The sequence below is a fragment of the Lichenostomus cassidix genome, chromosome 4, assembly GCF_008360975.1.
Source record: "Lichenostomus cassidix isolate B80296 chromosome 4, HeHo_3.0, whole genome shotgun sequence".
Taxonomy (NCBI): Eukaryota; Metazoa; Chordata; class Aves; order Passeriformes; family Meliphagidae; genus Lichenostomus; species Lichenostomus cassidix.
The window spans coordinates 70,583,527-70,602,702 of record NC_139484.1 but is presented as its reverse complement, the minus strand read 5'-3'; the positions used below and the strand labels follow the sequence as shown (position 1 = coordinate 70,602,702).

Below are 19,176 nucleotides of genomic sequence, written 5' to 3'. Positions count from 1 at the left end.
TTCTGAAACTATTCCCATGTAAGGACATGCACATCACTCCAATCACATCACAGCTGCAGGTATAGTCTGTGCCTTGGCTACATTTCAGTCTTGCAAGGACAGCATTTCACGCTGCAGCCCAGCTGAAGCCACATACGCTGTTATTGTTGAAGCATAAAACCTCAGCAATGCTGGCACCACTTCTCTGCTGCTCCAAACAGTGCACTAGATTGTGATTACTAGTGCTGCCCCTAGGCATCATAATTTTGCCTTTTTTAGAAAAATCCCATAACAGTAAGCACCAGAAAATCTGAGGCCTTCTCTAACTAGAAACAATCTAGTTTGTTTTCTCTAACTACAGACAATCATAAAAGTATACTGTTTAAGCACAGGGAGAAGCAAAAATGAAATATGCATCAGGTGATGCACATTTATACAACAAATCAATTCAGCACCCACAGTTCTGGCGTTTATCATGCCACAATAAACAATATACCAATAAGCTACATACTTAAAGAAAACAAACCTCAGAGATTGGAGCCACAGCAGTAACACAGATGGTGTGAGGCACAGACTTGTTACCACATATGTAGGGGAAGAAGTGAGCAATTCATCCAGGACAGGTCTCTCATTGGTGTTGGGCAGCTTTAGAGCTTTTACTATCCAAGAATCTGCTCAGGCATTTCAGTCATTCCTGGTGAAAAGTCTTTATTTTTACTAAAAAACTCAAAACGTTACTAAAGAGCTCCCCTTTCTTTGTACCCTTATCTGTAAAAGACGACTTAAAGTGGTTTAAGAGGAACATCACCTTTTTAAACTCAATACTGACAGAAGTACTTTATCTTTGGAGAGCACAGAATTTTGCAACAGACTTCATCACAGAGGAAGGGCATCTGCCATGATTACCAAACTTGTTCAGATTAGTCCTTGGCTCCCATGCAAAGTGAAGGACTTTTACCTCCTTTTTTACTTTCTTAATCCAGCTGTCACCTGGATTTCAGACACTTCATAAATTCAAATTCATTATCAGCATACATAGCATGAACAAATTTTTTGAGGAAAAAACTGCACAAAGAAAGTGTTTCACTGAAAAACAAAAACCAGAAAACATCAACTAACCTGTCAAGTTCAGTTACCACTTTTATCAATTATGGTATGAACTGACTTCAAGAGAGTTTAACTCTATGAACACTCACAGAATCAGTTGGGCATGCTGGCCACTCCAAATTTGATGCCTGTGGTAGGCATCCATAGAATAAGATTTCTGCAACATTGTTTAAAAAAGAAAGAGTGAGCTGCTGCCAGTGCTTCATTTTTAGTTATGCTACTATCAGTAAAAGCATTTTCAAATTCATCATGGTATTTTATTCCTATTAAGAAACGGGTTTTCTGCTTCAAATTTGGCATAATCATGCCATTTACGCCTCCAGTTAGTCAACTATAACCTGAGACAAAAGTATGTTAATCAGAAATCACAAGCTGCGTGGCTTGCTGACATGACAGCAATGGCTGAAACTGATCTGCCCAGCCTTAGAGTCGTCTCATATTCAGGGACAAAAAGCAAGCCCAAAGCTAGAAAGAGAAAATAATACCTTCCCAGGCTCTAGCAGCAAACAGAGCAGGCATCCTGGGCCACAAGCACATTCCCTGAATTTTGTGACTTGTGTTTTCATGTACTTGTCCAGTCTCCTTCTGCAGCCATGTCAACGTCTGGTTCCCACAGTATGATATGTGTCTCCTTTCTCTCATACCATAGTATTCCTTCAGCAATTTAAATGTTGTCTGAAATTTAGGAACTGCAGTTGGAACTAAGAAATATCTGTTATCTACTATATTTAGAAGATATTAGGAAATTTTCTGAGATTTCTTATATTAAATACATATCACAATTATTTTAAAATTAGACTATTTCCTAAAAGGGAATGCAGAAACTACAGCCATTACCAGTTTGTGAACACATACAGCAAGGGCTACAGGTTACACTGTATCACACAGCACCGGAACCAGACGCCTCAAACAATTCCAGGGATGGTGACTCCACCACCTCACTGGGCAACCCATTCCAGTGCCTGACCACCCGAACTGAGAAAAAGATGTTTCCTAACAGCTAACATGAATCTTCCTTGCCTCAGCACATTGGACAGTTGTGACTCTTACACTGAGACACACGAAGGAAAAGCGCCTAAAAGGGTAACCAGCAAGACCTGGGCTGAAAACATTTCTATTACAAGAGCACATGAGAATACACTGATCTGCAAAGGCGGCAAGCTTAAATTCGACTATTTTAAGTATCATCTTCGGGCCGCCTCCTGCAGGGGTGCGGCGGGGCCCTGAGACAGGCCCGGGGAGGGGAGGGCAGAGCAGCTCCCGAGCGAACCGAGCGCAGCTGGCACACCGCGCCCCGGTGTCGCTCCGGTGTCGCCCCGGTGTCGCTCCGGTGTCCCGCCCCGCCCCGCCCCGCGCCGCGCCGCGCCGCGCGGCCCGCACCGCCATGGCGGCCGGCGCAGGAAGGGGCGGGCCGCGGGGCGGAGCCGCCGCTCGACGCCGGGAGCGCAGCAGCGGCCGTGCCGGCCGGGGCGTCGGGCGCGCCCGCGGTGCTCTCAACGCCCAGCGGCGGCGGCGCCGCGCGGGGGGCCGTGGGCGCGGAGGGCGGGGGCCGAGCGTCGCCGCTGCCCTGCCCTGCCCTCCCCTCGGCGCGGCGCGGCGGATCGGGCCCCACCGGCGCGAGGCCCGCGGGCGGCTCCGCCCCTCCGCCCCCGAGCCGGGCCCGGGCGGCTGCGCGCGGCCCCGCCAGTGCTCGTCCCGCGCCCATGGCGCCGAGAACGGCCGCGGCGCCTCCGCCTTCCCCCGCGCCGAGCGCCGCTTCCTCCCGCCGCCCCCTTCCGCTTCCGGGGTCAGCGCCGCCGCTGCTCTCTGAGCAGCCCCGTCCCGGGGCCCGGCCGGCACCGCCGGCAGCAGCCGCCGCCCCGCCGCCCCCATGGCCACCAACCCCCAGCCCCCGCCGCCCCCGCCGCCGCCCCCTCAGCAGCCGCCGCCGCTGCCGGGGGCCGGGGCCGGCGCGGGGGGCGGCGCGGCCGAGCCCGAGCTGGTCTCCATGATCGTTAACCACCTCAAGAGCCAGGGGCTCTTCGACCAGTTCCGCCGCGACTGCTTGGCCGACGTGGACACCAAGGTGCGGGCGGGCGGGAGCGGCCGGCGGCTCGGGGGGGATGCCGGCGCTGCGGGCTCCGGCGGTCGGGAGGGCCCGGCCCGGCCCGGGGCAGCGCGTCCCGCGCTCGGCGCTGCGGAGCGGAGCGGAGCGGCCGCTGGGCCCGCGCGGGGCTCGGCTCGGCTCGGCTCGGCCCCCGGCCGCGGCCGCGGGGCGAAGCCGGGCCGCCCGGGGAATCGGGCCGGCCGGCGGGGCACGCTCGGTCACACACACCGGTTCGCGCGGCGCCCGGCCGTGCGGCGTTTAACGCGTTGCCATCGCCGCACGGCTGCCGGAGCGGCTGCGCCTGCCGAGCGCCCGACCGCGCTCCCACCTGTACCAGCCTGCTCTCCGGGGGATAACCAACCAGTTACCCGATCCCTCCGGTCCAACCTCTCTGCTGTTGCTTTCTAGCCTGCCTACCAGAATTTGAGACAGCGCGTTGACAACTTTGTTTCTAATCATTTGGCAACTCATACCTGGAGTCCTCATCTCAACAAGAACCAGCTGAGAAATAACATTAGGCAGCAGGTTCTCAAGTAAGTGGCAGCTCTGGGTTTTCTCTGAACATGCTCGTGTATTGTGATAGGTGACAGAGACTGTGGGTCAATGTAAGGTGGGCTGCTTTCTTCAAAGGAACTTCCGAAGAAACTTTTTTTTTGCTCTCAATGTTTAACATGTATAACTTGAGGTAGTAACTTGCCATCAGTATTAGTCAGAACTAGACTGCAGATATTCTTTGATCTGATCCAGGATGATGCAGGGTTGGAAACCATGATTTTGGCTTGGGATGTAACCCCTTAGCTGAAGGCTACTACCTTTATTTTTTCTTGTAAGGGAGGTATTAGTTAAATTGTAATTACTGTGTTTAGAGCTAAGGAGTATTTGACAAACTAAACTCTGCAAAGTACAAACCTAAAGTCACAAAACAGAAAAATGGATTTAAATCTAGCTAGGCAGAGAAGAGGTTTTTAAGAATTGCTGTTATATTAAAATCCTGTCAGACACTTAAACCTGATTATACATTATTTCATGAACGTTCCTTCAGTCTTTCTTCTGAGTTCTTAGACTCATAAGAAACATTAGGAAATTTCTTCAAAGTACCACGAGTTTGGTCATTAAATTGGGTCAAACCAAGGATTTGGGAACAAATTTACTCAGTTGTGCTGTGGTGGTACCATAGATAACTTGTATTGAGGACTGTTTGGTTTCTAGGGAGGGGAGCTGTTGTTCTTTCTTGTTAAAGAAGCAATAAGGACAAGAGGTAGCATGTTTCACGAAAGACTATAGGGGTCTGAAGGGATAACCTTTATAGCTGTGGGTTTTCTATTTTATTTTACTGAAGATTAGGTCTCTTCTATAAAGCTGCAGAAATTGCCACCTTATAGTGGGCAGAAAGTAACTTAGGGTAGTGGTTAGTGGTTTAGTAGTTATTTATACCTCATGCCTTCTATAATTCATCTCTTTTATGCTGTGGGAATTGATATTACAGGGTTCCTTCTAATTTTTTTCCACAAATACAGTTTTTGCAGTTAGATAACACTTGTAGGTGTAACCAGTAATGATGTAACAACAAACTGCTTTGTGTTAATTGTGTGTGCTTGGATTGTTTTGTTTCTCTAGCACATTTTTTCTTACAGATAAGGCACAGGCTAAATACATAGCCATAGGGATGCACACAAAACATTGCTGCTTCATTGGAGGTTCTCATGAGTGTTTGCATCACAAATAAATGATCATATTTCATTAATACATTCTTGAAAACTAATTTTTCGTACTAATTTATGTAACTTTATTCCAGGTCTGGAATGTTGGAATCTGGGATTGACAGAATTATTTCTCAGGTTGTGGACCCAAAGATCAACCACACATTCAGACCTCAGGTGGAAAAAGCTGTCCATGAATTTTTAGCTACATTGAATCACAAAGAGGAGGCAGGCCCCAGCACATCTCCAAGTGAGGAGAAAGCAGATGCTTCTGTTACAGTACAAGGTACTCTACCATTTCTCTGAGTAGTCTGTTAACAAAAAACAATGAGGTTTGAGAGAGCAGAAACATTAGCTATGTTTGATGCTACCATAACATTGTTAGTATCAGTATTAGCAAGCTGAACTCCAGGCAGCATGCCATAACACTTGTCTCTTACTCCATGTATAAAGGTAGAAAGCTTGAAAGAGAGATGTCACCCTATTATGATAATGTCACTCTGACACTTCTGCGTGAGATTATGAGGGATCACTTTGCTGTGTGGAGAAAAGTTGTCTTAATATTATAGGATCAGATAAGACATAGCTGTAAGAGAAGAATGATGCAACTTTTTTGTCCATTGGTAGAGAGGAAGGAAATTACTTGAGAAATAGTTACCTGTGCAGTTGCTGTGTTCCATAAAATTTGGATGGCTAAGGTCCTGGTATTACCTGTATCAGCTTCTAAACACTCCTGCAGGTAATTGTCCATTCTTTCCTGTTCTAAGAGACTCCACAGCCATCCATCTATTTGTAACCTTTATTTAAATCCTGGCCTTTTTCCTGTGAGACCCATGTCCTTTAAAAAGGGTTAACAACCCAGCTGTAGCTCTGAGTGCTAGTCTAGTTAACTCTAGTCATCAATCTTCAGAGCTGGTTCTAAGATGGTGGAAAAGTGATAAGGTATTTCTGATAGTGGTGTTGTTATATAGTCAATATTCTGAGTTGATTTCCCATGACACTTAAGGAGGTATTAGAGGTGTGAGCTATGAACTTTCTCCTGCAGTGTGTGTGTATATATAGAATATATATTATATATGTGCATATTTTATCCAGAGTCACCATCCCACTTAGGATATTGGTAAAGCTGAACAAGGACTTTGTTCAGAATGTCCTTCTCATTGGCAATCCCCACTTTCTGTAGCAGTCCTCCGGAACAGTGGTGTGTCCCAGAACAAAATGAATATCTAGTAATTGTGTGGTGATTGCTGCAGGAATGCAACTTCTTGGAGTTTTTTGTTTGTTTTTTTTAACCAAAATCTCTCAAGGCAAAATTAGTCAAATATTTTAGTTAGTCATACATATTTTATAGAGAGTGTTTGTTCTGTTTCTTTTCACTTGCTTAACATTCTATCTGAACAGAATTACAGAAACTGGGGTGAAGTAAAACTCTATTCTTTCTTACTATTCAAGGTGTCTCTGCTACAGCTCCAAGTGCTAATGTAGCTAGTGATGCAATGTCCATTTTGGAAACAATAACTTCTCTTAACCAAGAAGCAAGTGCTGCCAGGGCTTCAACAGAGACCTCAAATACCAGGAACAATGACAAAGTTGCAAGAAAACTCTCATCTCAGCAGAGTGTGGATGGTAGCACTGATAAAGAGAAAAATGTGGAGGACTTGTCAGACAGAGAGAAAGCAATTTGTGACCTTTCTGGAGAAGGGGCTGAAACACTTGCAAAGTGTGAAGATTTAAATGAGCTTCCCTGCCAAAGTGAAGAAATAAAAAATTCAGCAAAGGATACTAATATTTTGACTTTTACAAGTAAAGATACTCAACAGGAAAGTGAAGATGTAAAGAGTAAATTGTTGGATAAATCTGACAAGAAACCAGACAGCAGTGAAAAAAGTGAAAGAAGAAAAGAAAAGAAGGAAAAGCTTGACAAGAAATCTGACCATTCAAAGAAGAGTGATGATACTACAAAGTCCAAAGAAGAAAAGCAAGCAAAAGAGTCGGAACCAGTGAAACAGTTAGTTCCAGAAAAAAATAGCAATAAACATAAAACAGCTGAAACCACTAAGGAAACTAAAGAAGGTATGGCATGGGCAATGCTCTTCCTTAAAATATGAATAAGGAGTGAGGTTTTTAAGTTTATTCAGGAGTTGAATCAGAATATTTGCAATATTTGGCATCAGTATATTTTAATCAGAATATTTGCAATATTTGGCATCAGTAAGTTTTCTGCTAGTTCTAGCAAACTTTTCTGTGAGTAACAGTTGGACTTGGTCCATCTTTCTTTACTGAAATACCTGAATTAGGAATCAGATGACCTTTGATTCCTCAAGTGTGTGATTGGTCATCTTAATCCAGCAAGTTCTCTCAACAATTTCAGTCTTCATTTAAACTTCATAGTTCTACATCAGAATGATTTTTGTTTTGAGAGAGCGATTTTTGTTTTGAGTGAACCGGTGCTAGTCTAGTAACATTTCATTAAGGTGTTACATTTTTTTCTTATTTCTAACTCTTAGCATAATTTTTTTTCAGTTGACAAGGTTTATGTTTTGTAAGAAAAGTTTCACAAATAGTGTGCTCCCTTACAGCTCTTTATTTTTACTTTTTCCTTTGCAAGAAAATACATTGATAGACTCAGATATGGATGTACTCAGTGACATCACGGTCAGCTCTGTCCATACCAGTGACCTTTCTTCCTTTGAAGAGGAAAGCGAAGAGGAGCCTGTAATTTCTGACAGTACTGAAGAGGGGGAGATCACATCAGGTGGTAAAATAATTACATTGTTAACTAGTAGTAAGGAGTAGGAAATGCTTTTGTTGAGTGTACTATATCATAAATATGAGGGTTTGCAATATTGTACTTACCTATGAGAGAGAATTTGAATGTGGACTGGATAATATCTGTGCAGTTACAAAAGAGGAGTAGTGGATTTACTTTTTTAATGTTTTTAATGGTTTGGTGTATTCTAAATGTTGTAAAGCTTTTTTATTCTACAGTATTACACAGATGACAAAAGCACTTAATGGTGAATATTCAGTGGGGTTTCTTCCCCTCCATTTTGCAATGAACTTGGTTAATATTAGAGTTCTTTGTGACCCCAGGGTAGTGGTTGTAGCTGACTTTATAGATCAGGTTGGGTTTAGAGCTTTAGGATTCAGGAACTTGGCTACAGTAGAAAGAGCAGGAATGGATATACCTTTAAAAGTTCAGAAACACCAAGTTGTTTCACTGACTGTATTGCTTTTTTGTGTTCTTTCTGTCTAGTACAGACTTCAGACTCTGATTTCTGCACTTAGTAAAACTTTGCACTTTATAATGCAGAATGCCTTAGTACCTGAATGAGCTCTCTCTAGCATGCTCATATCTTACCTTTTCTGCTCTAGAACATAATTTAGAAGTACTGAATGACTTGTGTATTCTCTGGCTTTGGTCTTCCTTTGGAGTGTGACAGATTGTGCTCTTATGACTAAGTATTTATGAAATGAAATCAACCCTTAAGTATGTTTCAGGAATAGAAATAATTTTTCAGTATTGCACTCTTTCCAGTAATCCTGAGAAAACTGAAATAGATTTTGTTATTTTTACTTGACTAATACTTACATATGTGTAACCAATAGTGTGTTTGGTGTATGTATTTTGGTAGGCCTATCTTGTTTTTATGTACTCTAATACTGTACTGATGTTTTTGATGTGGGAAGAATTATAATCTAATCATAGCAGAAATTGTATTGATTTCTCATGCATAGCTAGCTATTGAATAGTATATGTAGAGGGGCAGTGGGATTACAGGCAAGAGGGTAAGCCCAGTTGTTTTGTTCTGGCTTATTACAGGGTTTGTGTCATGCAGTTTTTTGGCTGAATGATGCACACGAACACATGAATACACCTTTGATTTTTTCATAATTAGTGATATTTTGACGCTAAAAGGGTTTAATTTTTCTAACTATTTATGGTTTTAGAGTAAATAATTGTTAATACAGTTTGAGTAGCTTTGCCATCTCAAAAGTTACGTTGAAAGCACTGCCCTAATTTATCAATATATCCCTACACTCACTAACCTTTGTTTAGATGAAGAGGAGAAAAACAGTCAAAGTAAGACGAAGCCCCATGCTAACGAGCTGAGTGATGGGAAAGCCAAGCCTGTTCGCCATGCTTACGTTCGCAAGCCCTTCCTGTACTCCAAATACTTCAGTGATTCCGACGATGAAAGAACTGTAGAACAGCGCCGTCAGTCCATCGTAAGGCTGGGGTTTGCTACTGCTCACATTCTGGCCCCAAAACCTTTTAGAGCAGAAATTCCTCTTCTGGTTTGGTGTTGGTTTGTGCGAGGGGAAGTCTTCTGTTTCTTCCTTCGGGAGTTTTTTTTTTTTCCCTTGTATTACAGCTGGCTTTTATTCATGTTTCCATCAGTGTGGCACAGTCTGCTCTCCAGCACAGCTCTCTGCTCTGCTGCTTATAGTTTGAAGGCTTCTGGCAGTGAAAGCAATGACAGAGTTTTCTATCTCTGTTCCCTCTTCTCAAAGTACAGTGACAATTTGGATAGAAAAAGTAGCCCATATATACCTGCAGCCTGCGTTCAGTGGGATTTTTAGTAGATCAGGCTTGTGTTGAGTGCTGCAGGCAACTTCATTACACCAGCTCTTTACAAATGTAGTCCTTGCTGACCATGGCAGTAGTTTGTGGCAAGTCTGCAGCCACTGGGAACAGAGACAGAGATTTAAGCATGTGCACTCTGTTCTGTGGCAGAAGGGCCTGCACAGAGAAGAGGGAGCAGCAGTTCTTTTAGGTTTTCTCCTTTGGCCAGGTATACATATATTTATAGTTATACGTATAATATATATATGCTGTGTATATATTGTATATACATACAAATAAAACATACGTTCTTTGGGAAGGTTTCATAGCCTAGTCTGCAGTATTGAGAAGCAATGAAATTCTGGAACTCAGCTAATTTCACTTCACAAAAAATATTAGAGGATTCTGCTAACTTTGATATGATTTCTAAGGAGTGTTTATGTTTTAGTTTGCCTTAAGCTACAGTGTTCTGTTTTCTATGAGGTTTAGAATTATATTTGTAGTCAAAGAATGCTCTTTGACCTAATGATAAATTGTTTTCCTTGGTTTTGTTTCTCTAGGCCAAAGAAAAAGAAGAGAGACTCCTAAGAAGGCGAATTAACAGAGAGAGACTTGAGGAAAAACGTAAACAGAAAGCTGCAGAAAAGACAAAATCCCTAAAAACTGGAAATCAGAATGCTAAAGGTATGAGAAGATACACCCACGCCACCCTGCTGTTGCTTATTCTCTGTAGAATAAAACATTCAGCTTTGAGTAATGGTCACATAGGTCTGTAGTTGTTTCCTTCCCTTAATAACGCAGCATCTCAACAGTGATGTAACAGAAAAAATTATAATGCACAATATTAATACAGAAGTTCTTCACTTTTTCATATATCCATTACACTGCTTAAGCTCAATTAATACCTATATAACTGCTATTCTCTGCTGCACTGTAGTACCCTCTGTACTGCTTTCTGTCATGTTTATAGCTGAAGCAGTAATATAATGATGTGTATTTTACCATTTGTGTGTATTTTAGGAAAGAGTGGTTCGCACTTGGAAGAACCTTCATCAAAAGGTCTAGAGTCAAAAACTACTGGTACCAGCATTAAGGATGTGCTTAAAGAACAGAAATTTTTGGAAAAAAAAGTGGCCTTGAGCAGAAAGAGGAAAAGAGATTCAAGGTACTTACATATTTGCTCAAAAGGAGTTAAAGTTTTGAATATTCATTTTTCCAGACTGGAAAGGCTCTTTTCAACTTTGTACTTAGTCTTATCCATTTTGGCAATTTTCTCTTAAAATATTTGCGTAATTATGTTGCTAATAAGCATGAAATTCAGGCAGAAAAATTGTAGCTGCTTAAATACGTTGCAGCTCAGGCTGCAGTAGCAGTCTTTATGTGGCTTTTCACTGAGTGGTAATAAAGGCATGAGGATGGAGAGCTTTTACATGTTTGTGCATCTAGTAGGCAAAGTCAAGTTGACTTCATATTTAGATGGATGTTTTATGTAGATATGTACCTGTCTACATAACTACACACAGGTAAATATGGGGCAAAGAGAACTCTTAGCATTTTACAGGGACAACAGCAGTACCAATGTCATACTAATACTGCTTTAAAGCACTGGTATTTTGGATATTTTTGAAGTTGATATATTTAATTTTATAAGAGAAAAAAGCCTGGGCAAGTTGGTCAGTCAGAAGTTACATTGATTATGTTCTATTTCTGCATTTTTAGTGGGCATTTCTCTCTAGCCTTTAGCTTTGCAAACAGAAAGTTTACAAAGTAACGTTAGGCTGATACCAATTGTTCTTCATTAAATTGTGCAAATACCCGCTTCAGGCGTGCTGAAAATAGCTGCAGAAAGAAAAATGAGCCATCTGAAGAAGATTCTAAAGAAATACAAAAGACAAATGAGGTAGGTATCTCTTAAATATAAACCTTGTGGTCTTCCTCTGAAGTCTAACTGTACTCTTTCCTATGTCCACACCAAACTGTATATAATTGCATTCGTTCTCACTAATAAGTTTTTTCCCGCCTGTTCTTCAGTTGTGTTAGTGATCTGACATCATTGTAGTAATGTTTTCTGAATTCCAGTAGCCACTGAAATTTGGTTTGTGTATTCAGTGCTGATGCATATTGTGGTAGAACCTAAGATGCAGTTTGAGCCCTGCTCTGTGCTGGGTTTTAAAAAAGAGCGATGTCCTTTATATGCAAAGACTTGAGCTTGATCTCTTTAAACTTCTCACTGGAAAGTTAAAGGAAAACTGACTGTGCGCCAAACACAAAAGAAAAAAAAATTATAGTGAGAATTTGAATGAACAACATTGTTTAAATTAAAAAAGGTGGGAGTGGAAGTTCAAGTAGAAGTTTAGATTTATCTTTTTTAGGTTTTGCTCTGTTGTTTATTTTCAAATTTTATTTAAGGTTTTGTTTTACCAGACAGCATATTGGCTATGTAAAGTAACTTACAGAGTACTTGAAGTTATGATTGTCTATTCAAAAACAAGTTTAAGTCATTTTAGAAAAATTACTTTATAAAGAAAAGATAATGAAGTTCAGACAAGCTACTCAACAATAACTTCTTTTGTTTTGGGTTTTTCCACAATAGTAGATAGTTGAAATGAAAATGGCAATTTTCATTTTCTGACTCACTATATTTTAGGTGAATTTTTAGTACAATGCTAAGTGTATTCCCTAGCGTATTGTTTTGTATCAAGAGCTTGTGCTTGCAAGTTTTGTTCAGTCACATAGGTGAAGGAACTGTGTGGCATGTACTTATATATATTAAAAAATCTCTTTTGTAGACTTGCGAAAAAAATTCTTCCAAAGAACTGAAGCACAATCATGGGAAAAACGAAATCTCTAAACAACTTAGAAGACTTTCAGAATGGGGCCATTCTACTGAGGAAAGCAAAAGTGATTCTAAAGCAGAAAAAGAACATAAAAGAAAAACCTCCACTTCTCTTCAGGCTGAAGGAGCTCAGCAGGACAGTGAAACAAAGGATCCAAAAAGACAACTGGATAGAGCAGAAGTCAATACTGAAGAACCACAGAAGCAGAAATCCGTATTTAAGAACGAAAAACACCCCAAAAAAGATACTGACACGGAAGTTCAACATACAAGAAATTCTGCCAAAAAAGAAGGCAAGTTGTACAGAGATAAAAACGAAAAGGAAAAAACTGCTTTAGAAGATAAGCTTTCTGTAAAGCACAAACATAAAGGAGATGTTCACAAATCGGGTGAAGATGTTGAACATTCATTTGAGAGAGGTGTGAAAGGAGAGGATGGTGGTCAGAAACATAATCAACAAATAAAGGTTTCTTCAGATGACAAAAGTGAAAGAAAAAGTAAACACCGAAGTGAACGGAAAGTATCAGTAACAGGAAAAGATGGAAAAAACCCTCCTGAATCAACCTTAAAAGCTGAAGAATTGCTGCGGAAAGAAAACAAAAAAGATAGGCATCTCTCAACAGACAAATCAAGAGCAGAATGCAAGACCAAAAGGTCCCTGAGTGATTCTAAGCCACAGAAGGATTCCCTAAGTGCCTCAAAGCAACCTAGTTCTGCATCACACAGAAGGAGTGAAAGCTACTCAGAAGATAAACATGAAATAGAATCAACTAACTCTGATAGTAATGTAAAACATGAAGATGGTGTTCATAAAGATAGACGAAGATCTAAAAGCCTTGCAGAAGACAAGATTTTGTTAAAGTCCAAGTCAAAGAGTCATAGTAAACAGTTCAAAGCATCTGAAACAGAATTACAGGAATTAACAAAACAAGACACTGGACAGAAATTGGACAAAGATAAAAGCCTGGAAGACAATGATTCAGATAAGCAACACAAATCCAGGAATGAAGATAAAAGTTTGGAGGAGAGTGGTGCTGAGTTTGAGCTTGCAAGTGGCCCACAGTCAACTCAGGGATCACAAAAAGACTTTAGTCATAGAGTTAAGTTACATTCTGGAGAAAAAGGGTCAGTAAAAGAGAAATGCAGAGGTGATAAAGATTTAAGTAATTCCAAACTAGAAAGAAGGGTCTCTGCTGAAGGTCATAAAAGCAGGAACTTAAAGCACAGCAACAAGGAACTAAAGAAGAAGGAAGAGGGCATCAAATTAGAAGATAAAGATAGTAAAGAAATGGATAATGGGCATGAAAGAGTATCGAATGTCACAGTGGCAGTGGATAAAAAACAAAGCAAGAAGGTATCCTGTGAAAATAGAAAAAGCAGTATATCAAACCAAGATTTACTTAAGGAGGAAAAGCAATCAGCTAGCACAACTGAAAGCAGCCAGGCTCCAGCCTCTGAAAAGGCAACTATGAATAATGATGACTTGCATTCTGGTCATGAGGAAGAGCTGATGGAACTTGATTTGATAAAAACAAAAGCACAGGAAACATCTAACATTGAAGGAAAAAACATTCAAAACTCTCTTCAAGCCACAGATACTAAGTGTGCTGCAAAACAAAAATTATCTCGCTCTATTTCAAATAAGGAGTTAAAACACAGCTTGGCAGATCCTGAAGCCTGTGAATCACAGTTTCTGCCTGCAGCTGAAAAAACTGATGAACAAGAAGATACTTCTAATAAACAAGTTGGTGCCTTAGACACTTTGTCCAAAAAAGCTTCCATGGCTCAAAGACCCAGTAAACAAGGGTCTTACAAAATGGGCATTGTGAGTGAAACAAGTGGTAGAAACTTAAAGAATGTGTCCAGTAAGGATCAGGCTTCAAAAGATAGCAGAAGACCAAAGAATTTAAAAACTGTGATAAATTCTAATTCAAATGATGTTCCTTTAGCAATTAATTCTTCAAGAGAAGATGCTGCTGATGCAAAGTCCATGGATATGGATATCTCAGACTTTAGAGATTCTTCAGGTAGTGTGTCTAAAGAATGCCATAATTCAGATGGGACTTCCTTATTGGAAGATGCTTTCCAATATGATACAGCACAGGTTGTATACATGGAGCAAGACAGTGCAGCGCCGAGTTCTGTCGTGAAAGATGATGGTGACAGCACCATCGTGGCAAACAGTACAGAAAAAGATAATGAGGTGTCCCAGCCTAACGAACAGGCAATGGAAGACAGTACAGCTGGGTTATGTCAGCGAAAAGATTACAATGAAGCAGCAAAGTCGGAAAGCTCTCAGAACAGGGAGTTGAGAAGAAAAGAGGAAAACTTGGTGTCTGACATAACTGAAGACTGTGGAGATGTAACAACAAAGGAACTTACCCTAAGAAGAAAAGAAAGAGTGTGCTTGAATATAGATCCTTCCACAAAGGGACAAAGAAGCACAATGTTGGATAGTGTGGAAAAGAACAAGGTGCATGATGCTGATTATATGATCCAGTCTTCCTCTGTTTTAGTGCCTGAAGGAGTTCCTCAGGAAACTGTTAAAGGCTCTGTTATAGCCAATGGTCAAGAACGGACTAGTGTGGTTGGCTTGGAAGATAAAAATGAAAGCAATGCTGTAGGTACCAGTGCAGGAAGTAGTAAACTTAGTTCGTTGTACAGCCTACAGAAAACTCCAGCCACTGTGATAGGAACTAGCACAGAAAAGATCGTTGAAAGCACTGCAATGGCAACTAGTACAGGAGGAGAAAGAGCTGCAGGAACATCACATTCTGAGAAGGACAGTGATGCTACAACCACGTGCTCAGGAGAAGAAAGTGAGGTGACAGTAATCTGCACAAGCATAGAAGCTGATGAAGGTTTCACAACAGGCATGTGGGTAAAAAGTAATGAGGGCTGCAGTTTTGTCACAGGAGCAGATATTGGTGATTGTACTGTTGCAGCAGCTGAAGAAGGTGGTGGCAGTGTTGTCACTGAAGGATTGGCAGAAAGTGAAAGTTTCCTAACAAGTACAGAAGGAGGAGAAAATGGTGACTGTACCATGGTTGATGCAGAAGAAAGTGGTAAGGATTCAGTGAACCCAAGTGGAGTAGAAATTGAAGACAGTGTGAATAGTGCTGGGACAGAAGAAAAAGATGATGCTGTGACTAGTGCAGGCTCTGAAGAAAAGCGAAAGACCTCAACTTGTGTAGCTACAGGCAAATTTGAAAGTTCTGTGTCCTGTTTAGGTGAAATGGAGAGCGATGGAGCTGTAACTAGTGCAGGGACAGAAACAGGTGAAGGGTCAACCAGTGGTGATAATTCAGGTGAATTTAGGGGCAGTGTGACAGCTGGCCGAGTAAAAGAACACGAAGGTACTGTGACTTGCACAGGTGCAGAAGAAAGAGGCCATAACTTCATCATCTGCTCTGTGACTGGTACAGATACCCAAGGAGAAAACACTGTAACTGGTGCATGTATTGCAGTGGTCACAGACAACAGTGCCGTGGCTGGAACTAGTGGTGACAAGTCTGAGGATGCTGTAAATGGTGAAAGCACAGTGACCAGCACAGGCATAACCCCAGAAGATGATGCTGAAATTTCAGCAGTCTGTACAGGGCTAGAAGACAGCAATGAGGGGTTTGTAGTTTGTTTAGAAGCTGAAAAATGTGAAAGTCTAATGGACAGTACAAGGGCAAAGGAAGAAGCCAGTATCACTACAGTCAGTGTTGGTCTGTGTGATGATGAAGGTTTTGTGACTAGTACAGGCTCAAAAGAAGAGGATGAAGAAGGAGAGGACATTGTGACCAGTACAGGAAGAGGAAATGAAGAAAATGAGCATGCTTCCACTTGTACAGGAATGGAAAGTGAAAATGCACTAATTTGTATAGGTGCAGAAGAAGGTGAAAGTTCCATTATCTGCATAGTTGCTGAACAAATGGAAGCTGAGTCAGGAGTGGCTGGCACAGATACAAATAAGCTTACTGTCGACAGCATGACAAGTGCAGAGAAAGAAGCTAATTGTGGCACAGACTGCAAAAATGATAAAGGCATTGTTGAAAGCAGTGTAACCAGTGCAAGTGCTGCAGATGAGGGTGCCTTGGCTGCACAGACAGGAAAGCATGAAGGTACCTTGCTTCCCTCAGATGCTGAGGAATGTGAGGGTCCCATGACTAGTGCTATGGCAGTGCAAGATAAGACTCAGTTTGGTGCTGAAGACAAACATGAGAATGCCATGACTTCCTTTGACAGCAGAGAATTTGATGCCTCTATAAGTAGTGCGGTTCCAAAGGAAGATGAGACTTCTCTTACTCCTGCTGACAGAGAAGTAAAAGTAAAAGGTGATATCATCTCTACCAGCACAGTGGAAGATGCTCCATTACATTCAGCCATGGATGCTGAAGAAGGTCCACTTGCTGTTGCAAGAGTAAATGAAAGTGGGGAAAGCTCTATGATCTTAATAGACACTGAAGACACAGTGCCTATGCCCAGTACAGCTACAGAGTTTAAAGAGTGTGTGAATACTTCCAGCAGTAAGCAGGAGAAAGATGAGTGCACTATGATTTCCACCAGTATTGTGGAGGAATTTGAGGCTCCTATGTCAAGTGCAGCTATTGAATATAGTGGTCAGCTCCCCTCTGTGAAAGCAGAAGAAGTAAATGAGAATGCAATGGTTTCCATAGACATGGAAGTGTATGAGGTACCCATGCCTAGTGAATCCAGTACAGGAGATGATAATGGTGATGATGGAAGTCACCCAACTGCTAGTGGTAAGGAAGAAAAGGATGAGTGTGCTATGATCTCCACAAGTGTTGTGGAGGAACAAGTAATCCTGATGTCAGGTGAAGTCTCAAAAGAGGCAATTCAACATATCTCAGACACGGAGTCAAAAAATGAAACATTAATGATCGCTACAAGTTCAGCAGAATGTTTTGAAGCTCCTATGTCTAGTGTAGCTATGCAAGATGAAAACAAACTCAGTGCTTCAGAAACAGAAGGAAGATATGAAGCTGCTATGATCACTACAAGCATGACAGAAGAATGTGAGATAGTCCTGATCAGTGCAGCACCACAAGCTGAAAGTCAGCTTATTGTAGCAGGAGATGAAGATGCCATTCTCTCTCCAAATGCATCAGAGGAATGTAAGGTTGTGGAGACCACTGCAACTGTAGATGAACAGTTTGAACTTGCTGCTTTCAGTGCAGATGGGAAAAGCGAAGGCTCTGTGATTTTTGTGGGAGAGTGTGGAGCTCCTGTGCTAAGGGTTGCAACTGGCAGTGAAGATCAGCACACCAATTCAAATGTAGAGGATAAGGAGGAAGGGGCAGTGATCACTCTGAGCACAATGGAAGAATGTGATAGTCTCTTCACTTTCACAGTCATAGAAGAAAGTCAACTTGCTGCTGAGAATACAGAAGTAAAAGACAAAAGTGAAGAAATTTTTAATACTGCTGACCAGATTGAATGCATCCTGTCAACTACAGGCCCAGAGAAAAGCAGGAATTCTTTACTTGTTACTGGTAGAGAGAACGAGGCACATGAGAGTGGGGTGAGAACAGAATCAGCAGCATCTCAGGCCACAGTAGACAGTGAAATCACAGAAACAGATGAAAATGCAGTGAACCTCATGAGTGTAGATGAGGCCCTTTGTGTGGAGATTAGTACAGAGACTGCTGAGAGTCCTTCCCCAGAGGCAGGTGAGAATGATGAGCAAGCTGAAGATGTTTTGCATGAGGATGTTACATCAGAACTGCCTTGTGTGATTTCAGAAACAGTGATAGAAAGTGAAGCTGTAAAGAATGTAAACTATGAATCAAACTCACTTTCAGAAAGTGACTGTTCTGAAATAAGGACTCCCCTGCCTGAGACACAGGCTCTTTCCTTAGTTTCTGCAAATGAAGTGACTGCAAACACCAACCATGGTGAAGTAACAATAGAAGCAGAATTAGGGAAAAAAAAGGACCTCCCTTTGTTGCGTGTAGAAGAGCTATATGACAGTGATGACAAAACCAACTTGGTCAAAGCAGATGATACTGGCACTGAAGTTACTTTTCAGAAAAGTAATGCAGCTCTTAATTCAGGTGAGGATTTTTTTTTAATGCTTCAGTTTATAAGTTGTCATAAATAGATGCATTTTACCATTATTATAGTTAGATTTCAACTTGTATTGTTGAAATATACCTCATCTCCTTGTTATTTGCAAAATAGCTGTTAATACGTTTAAAAACTGGTGACAAATAAACAAGCAGGTGGTTCTGGGTGAATAGGACCAACTGAGCACAATTACCTGCGTTGTGTTGGAAAATGAAAAGGTTATGAGTGGCCATCCTTAATCATAACTGCAGATTTTCTCTGGGTGATTATTTAGTGGTCATGTTCAGATTCACTGTCTTACACTTAATTTTGGCTTGTGAATATACTTGAAATGGTTCTGCTTTGGTGTTACAAAGGAATCAGATGGTCATCCTAAACAAGTATTTTAAGTGAGCAGTACCTGTCTATTTTAAATAGAAGATTATAGTATATGGCATTAAGGATATCATACCCCATATCCAGATCCATTTTTTAAGCTAACATTTGAAGTGAACTTGCATGGTTGCTGGTTCCTAAAATACAGTGTAATGAGCATCCTACTATTTTTGACTTTTTGCCTTTTTGACCCTCTGGAGTAGCTGAAGCACCAATTTTTTTGAAAATTAATAAATTCTGTAGATGCTATAATGAAATCAAGATTATTACTTCATGATAAATTCTGGAAAAATTAAACTGTAGAAAAATCTGTTTATACCACAGGAAGTAGAATGATGCTGATCAAGTACTATTTTTAAAATATTTTACTCCTTATGTCTGTCTTTGCTATTATTTAAAAAAACACTTTATAATGTGAGCTTAGGTCCAGTTTCTCGAAGATTGGCTTTAT

General features: G+C 41.3%; 1 protein-coding gene across 3 annotated transcripts in view; it reads left to right on the top strand.

Moving 5' to 3' along the window:
- The first annotated feature begins 2,801 nt into the window (after positions 1 to 2,801).
- Positions 2,802 to 19,176, top strand: part of BOD1L1 (biorientation of chromosomes in cell division 1 like 1) — a 36,869-nt gene continuing 20,494 nt past the window's right edge. The window contains exons 1-10 of one of the 3 annotated variants that reach the window (XR_014851936.1): positions 2,802 to 3,151; positions 3,581 to 3,705; positions 4,968 to 5,158; positions 6,325 to 6,945; positions 7,481 to 7,630; positions 8,933 to 9,102; positions 10,000 to 10,123; positions 10,460 to 10,604; positions 11,264 to 11,339; positions 12,229 to 18,337. Coding sequence is in view for 2 of the 3 variants with exons in the window: in XM_085059832.1 (XP_084915958.1) it covers positions 2,957 to 3,151; positions 3,581 to 3,705; positions 4,968 to 5,158; positions 6,325 to 6,945; positions 7,481 to 7,630; positions 8,933 to 9,102; positions 10,000 to 10,123; positions 10,460 to 10,604; positions 11,264 to 11,339; positions 12,229 to 18,337 (7,906 nt within the window). In the remaining variant the exon portion in view is untranslated. The remainder of the gene's footprint in view (positions 3,152 to 3,580; positions 3,706 to 4,967; positions 5,159 to 6,324; positions 6,946 to 7,480; positions 7,631 to 8,932; positions 9,103 to 9,999; positions 10,124 to 10,459; positions 10,605 to 11,263; positions 11,340 to 12,228; positions 18,338 to 19,176) is intronic. The other 2 variants (XM_085059832.1, XM_085059833.1) reach the window with 2 other exon arrangements.